At 29.5% G+C, this 6898-nt stretch overlaps 1 protein-coding gene across 1 annotated transcript; it reads left to right on the forward strand.

Moving 5' to 3' along the window:
• The first annotated feature begins 3299 nt into the window (after nt 1-3299).
• On the forward strand, nt 3300-5718 carry LOC108685327 (transcription factor Sox-21-like). The gene is given in 3 exon segments (XM_018190058.1): nt 3300-3335; nt 3337-4338; nt 5648-5718. Coding segments are annotated over 3 exon segments (1056 nt in total). The 3' UTR covers nt 5666-5718.
• Nucleotides 5719-6898: the final 1180 nt, after the last annotated feature.

Below are 6898 nucleotides of genomic sequence, written 5' to 3' on the forward strand. Positions count from 1 at the left end.
TTTTTCTTCTTTTGCAGATTCAAAAATTCTTTTCCTACATTAATGCATTAATACGTGTCTGTGAGGTAAAGTTTTGCCGAGAATGACAAACAATTTTTTTTTAAATTTAAATTTCAAAATTTTTTATCATTCTCCATCTCATAAACTCCATCTCATAAACTCCTCACATATTAATGCATATACTTTAACTCTGGAAAAAGATTTTCAAATTTGTAAAGAAAGAAAAAAATAATTGTTATACAAAAATAAATTTAGTCGGTAATACAGACGACTTTAGAATCTCCTTAAGGTATATCGTTATTAATATCCATTACAAAATAGCAGACTATAAGAACTACACATTACAAGAAACTTGTTGTATTAATCACTGTTGTAATAATATCACAAGAACATAATTTAATTATTTGGTTTATAAAAAAATGGTCTCTGATTCTATTAATACTTTATATATAAGATATACGAATTTGTATAATTTAATTTGTGCTCAAAAATCGAATTACAATATGTATATTCATCATTATTTAATCTAATATCAAAAAAAAACTTTCATTTAAAACTTCTTTTTTCAGAAAAATAAAAAACAATTAGATACAATAATTAGGATAATAAATATAGAAATGATCCACACTCTACACAGAATTTTTTATAATTTGCGTCCGCCAATGATTTACATGCACAGAAAATGTTAAATTTAACATAAATTTAATTTGTGACATTTCTAAATGGTCCAACCTATTTTTATGTTAATCACAAGATGAATATGTTAGAAAGTAATACAAACCAATATACAAACATTACGTCGAAATAAACACAAAAATGCAACACTGATACAATTTGAAAACATATTTTTTAAATAAAATTAACATTTATAATATGTTAAATTAACACGTACTGAGAAAAAAGTTTTAATATTTGTAACTGTAATTGTATGATTTGTATGTCATAATTATAATTATCACTACTATATGACGTTAATAATAATAACTATATCAACAAATATATATAATCAATAACCGAAAATGACTATAATTATAGTTATTATTACCATAAAAATGAAATTATATAGTCACTTTTATGATTATCAACTATATGTATTTGTTAATAGAATTATATAGTTGTTACTATACACTATAGTAATATAGTAATAATAATCATAATTATAGTAACATATAATTATAGTTACAAATTAAAATTTTTCTCTCAGTGAGTACGTTAATTTTTTATTCATTTATCTTAGAATTAATATATTTTTTATAAATCCACTGTTTTTATGTTATTTGTTCACTTATTTTCAATGTCATTCTAATATTAAAAAATATTTAACTTCATACAAAATATTTAAATAATATAATCACACTTTGTTAAATTAACACTCAAGTATATTAAAAATTCAACACAAAAGTTTAAACAAAAATTTATTGTCAGTACTAAAAATCTAAAAATCTGTAGTGCACATATAAACGTGGGGATGAAATTCTAAAGGATAAACTCGATCTCAAAAAGTTTTTATTATTATATATAGCTGTAGCTAATGAAAGCTGGTGTTTTATTTCCACTCCACTCCCACTCCACCATAACGCAAAGCAACGTTCTAAAGTAATTTGCTGTTCACCAATAAAAACTTTTTAAGATCCAGCTTATCTGGGAATTTCATCCCCACTTTTTCCTCCTCCCTACTTACAAGTCTATGACATATATATTATAGTCCATCGACACAAGTACAGTTAGTAATCAAAAGATTGCAACACTTTCCTTTTAGATGGGTTTCGAAATGTAAACATAATGAAATATAACAGTAATAATAACAAAAAAGGTAATCACAAATAGCCCCGATTTTCCTTGGTTAAAATAGCAAAATATATAATATTTTTTTATTGAAGGATCAATTTAAATCTATAGGTATACCCTTGCTAAGCTAGGAAAGTTCAAAAATAATTTCATTCTGTAGAAAGTGAGAAAAATATATAAGAACATCATACAAAACGATTTTATGTACCAACAAATAGTTTTTGCGTCAGTAACAAAATTTTGATTATTCATACAAAACATTTCTCACAATCAGTGTAAGTGAAAATAATGATTCTGGTAAGATTGAATTGTAATATTAAAATCGAACGAACTTATTGTGCATGAAATTATAGCGAAGCGATTGATTATTACTGCATATCCCAGAAACAAAAAAAATTATGAACATCTTTATTTGATCTTTCATTCTTTTTTTATCGTAATTATTGCGCGACATAGCCCAATACAGTACTCGAACGAAGTCAGTCAATAACGGCCGGTCTATGCACTATTTGTACTTCGTCCTATCGAGGTAATCGATAATAATAATTGCAGTCCATGCGATATATCGCGTCGAAGTGGCCTGCTCCCAGCTCCGCTCCGTTGCAGGCAGCAAAGTAGGGTGACAGAGTGCGACGAAGTGGGACGAAGAGCAGCGGAGTTACACGAAAACTGAGATATGACGACCAATGATGCACGAGGGGCCGGTCGATGGGTGGTCGACGGATTAACTGGTCGACCTTCGAAGAGGACCGGTGAAGCTACGCCCATAAACGTGGTCGCGCGTGGGGTAACGTAACGGACACGACGGAGAGGGAAGAGATTCCCGAGAACTCGAGAAGGACACAGTGGCGGCACAATGAGTCAGCTGTCAGGAACGCAAGGTACAGCAGTTCACAACAGTGTAAACTCTGCTACTAAGCCAACCTCAAGATGAGCACAGACAGAAGCAGTTAGAAAGAAAATGTGCACCGTTTGATCAGTGATAGAACAATAGTTTCTTAAAAAATTGAATCTATTATTGATTTCTAATTTTTTGTGCAAAAATATTGTTTCATTATAATAGTGATGAAAAACGAAAATCGAATAAGACATCTTGATATTGAAGAGTCCTTATCCTTTAGATTTGAGGAATCTAAATGAAAAAAGAAGAAGAAGAAGCATCACGTTCGTGAAGTAATCAAGAAAAATCACCTCAAGATTATTTCTGTGAAAATGTGCAATATATATATATACAGAAAAAGACAGATGATATCAATTTGTGATTAGATTTTTTTTTCGTAATAAATGCAAATATTTCAAGAAAATTTGAACTTAGCAAGCAAAGAGACAGTATTTTTCGTAAGTTATAAAATTAGTTAGCCAATGAGAAGAATGTAAAGTGGAAGAAACTCATAACATAATCAAACGATTCATAACCGTCAGTTTATGAATTGAAATATTCACTAATGAATTTGTGAATCTCATGATATATCACATATCAGCGCGTGATTATTTACGTTCGTTAAGTATATATGTTACGTTTGTTATGTGTGCGTGTTAAGTTTGTAAACAATCTCAAACGGATCGTCTAAATTATGTTATGAAGAACTTATACCGATTAAGATGTTAAAACATAGTTTAGATCAAGAACAAATATCGTACAATCCAGTCTCAGTCAATTTAAACTCGGACGCAGATTCAAACTACGGATTCGACATACATTCATCGTCTTTGCATTCAATGTATCATCCGTTCTCCAATGCAATGACACCTGATGTTATAGATGCGAGTGATATTAGGCAACGGACACCTGCGCAACAAGAGATACATATTAAGAGGCCTATGAACGCATTTATGGTGTGGTCCCGTGAGAAACGAAAGTTAATTTCCCAAGAGAATCCAAAGATGCACAATTCAGAGATCTCGAAGATGCTCGGCGCAATGTGGAAGAAACTCACCGAGGAAGATAAAATTCCTTATATCGAGAAGTCGAAGCGTCTGCGTATTCAGCTCTTAAAGGATCATCCGGATTACAAGTATCGACCTCGAAGAAAGGCCAAAAGAGTGTCACTGGACCAATCTATAGCCGTGGGCTTATCTTCGAGACATTGCCACAGTTTTCCTATATCGCCTTACGGTACGCCGATCATCAATCCTTCGGCCATGGCTCATGCATTGCCCTACTATCCGTATCCCAGGTCAGCCCGTTTTAAGTTGAGAGACTCAGATGCGTTGCCTACGTCAATGGTTTCAGCTGATGGCAACAACAACGCGTCCTTGGATGTCAATAGCTTATATCAATTTTATTCTTCGATGGCACCGGCAGTTGGTAATCCGACATTGGCGCAGCATCACCTGAACTCGTTTTTCCCGACCAGCCATCATACATTAGGAACCAACAGTCTCCATTCCCATCTGATATTGCCCTCGATGTCCGAAAGTACAGGAAGCGATAAATCCAACACTTACGATGCTAACCCATCACAATCTACTTCATTATCGATGCATTCCCCTGAAGCACTGACACCGTGTAGTTCTTCGTTGGATCCTGATTGGTACAGATACAATCCGGTAAAAAAAACTAATGCTTTTTAAAAATTATGCTTTATTTATACGTATATTTATAATTTCTCAATCAATTTGGATTCCAAAATATTGAATGATGAAAACTTTCAATTGAATTCTAATCCTCGTTATTATAATAATTTATTTCAAAAAATATAACACAATCTACTCATCAAATTGCTTTGTGATTTTGTTTCTTTAGAATATTTTTCTTTTTAAAATTTCTTATACACAGAGATGTTAGATTAAGAATATTAATTCGGAATTTTCAGTCTGTTAAAGAAAGAAAGAAATAAGAAAGGAAAGAAAAATTAGAAGTATAAATATAAATCTCAAAAAATAATTTGCAATACATGTTGTTTATTATTTTCGAATCAATTAATAAAAAAAAAAAAAATTGCTCTTTAACTGATTTAGTCTTATCTGATAGTTTTTAAGCTAGCTGTCGGCAAAATCGTCGCGCCGTTAACGAGGCGGATAATTGAATTAGCATATTAATGCGACGGAACAATGGAATCGTTTAGGTCCGGATTCGTTTTGTCTTGTCCAATGGGTTTTATTGCAGAATACGGTTCTTGATGAATAGCCACAGCCTAACCCCTTTCACAGTATCCCATTTTGTTTGCAAATAATGTTTCTTAATTGCGGATGCACTTTTAACTTCTGTCTGTAATCAATAATAACTTTTGGCCAAATGTGATAAATACGCAAAAAAATGATACTGATAAAAAGAATGAAGAAATTATCTGTACAATTATAATATTTAATTATATGAATTACATTGCATTGCACTGAATTCATCGAACCCGTAGTTCGAATTTGCATTCGAATTGACCGAGGCTGAATTGTACGATATTTGTTTTTGATTGATCTGAACTATACTTTGACATCTTTATACGCAGCGCAAAGCATCTGACTGTGTGCGTGTGTGCGTGCGCGCGCGCACACATACACACATACACACGCACACGCACACGCACGAACGCACACAAGTATACAAATCAAAATATATTTATACATATTCCTAGATACATATACTTTTGATTTATTTGTCAGCTTCCTCTGTCAAAATATATTTTGATAAAGAATATTTTTAAATATTTTTTATATTTAGAATATTATTATGTGTTTAATATCTCTTTTACGAGTGTTGAATATTATATATAGATGTGTCATGTATTAATTTACGTTATTTAATTTACGTATGATTTAATAATTTATTTAAGAAACATTGTTTTAATTAAGAAACATTATTTTAATAATTTATAATGAATCAAAATACGAAATTTTAAACTGTTAACTTTAATTGTTTCAGGCTCCATTTTCACGATGAAACATGAAGATATAATATGATTAGAGTTATGCCATGCCATGCCATGTACCTGCAAAAAGCAATATATACATATAATAATAATTATTTTTATGAATTACATTATGAGAAGGTAAAACACTATAAAAACAGAAAAAAATTATTAACATTCTGGTCAAAATAAGAAGATCATATACTAAGAGGAAGATAAAATTCAAAATTTATTTTGAGAAATATATTTTTTAAAATAAATATTTATTTTACTGAAACAAATATTTATTTAAGTTACAGCAAAATAAAATTTTATTTCTAACAAATAAGCCATCTATTTTATATTTGTTTACAAGTAATGAAGGATATTTCACAAAAATGTATATTTCATCATCACAACAAAATTTTTTTTATACTAATATATATCAAAGAAAATATCGTAAATGAAATTTGTTTTGAAATATCTCGTTTTTTCTCTCTTCGTGTAGCAAGTTTTTTTTTTTAAATTAAAGCGGGATAGAAGACTTATGAGATCAAAGTATCCTGGCAAAATTCAAAATTAATTTTTATATTATACAAGATTTAAACTATAAATTTGCCAAGTATAAAGAATATTAAATAAAAATGTAGGCTATAGAATATTTGTCATCTAATTTCAACTTCAATTTTAATTTCAATTCAATTTTCCGTCTAAATCTTATTTACATGAAATTATTTTAATATGAAATATTAGACGTATCTATTACCTCCTCATTTGTACAAATAAATATTTTCCGTTCTCTATTTGTTAATAAAAATTATATGTGATTGATCAATACAGATATGATAGTAACTGTAAATATTTATATTACAATATGTAAATATATATATATATCACATTATTAAATTATAATATAAATATTGGGTTGGCAAGAAAGTAATTGCGTTTTTTTAGCTCAAAGTTGTATATACAATATCTATGTCAATAATGAATGAAATTTAAATTTAAAAAAGGATTTTAAAGTTTAAATCTCTACTTTTAAAAGCTTATTACATTTTTTAAGTTTATATGAGTTTGATAATTTTTACAATACTAAAAACTACGAGCTGAAAAAGACGGAAAATTTTCTTCTCACTTTGTGGGTTTGTAATGTGCCCAAAACAAATTTGAGAAAATTTTCTATTTATCGTAAAAAGCTTGATACTTTCCCTACAAAATTGTTTTTTTTTAAATATTCCTACCATTTTTGGTTACTGAGTTATCGCGGATTAAATAAAAGAATCAGT

This window comes from Atta colombica, unplaced genomic scaffold (assembly GCF_001594045.1).
Source record: "Atta colombica isolate Treedump-2 unplaced genomic scaffold, Acol1.0 scaffold150, whole genome shotgun sequence".
Classification (NCBI taxonomy): domain Eukaryota; kingdom Metazoa; phylum Arthropoda; class Insecta; order Hymenoptera; family Formicidae; genus Atta; species Atta colombica.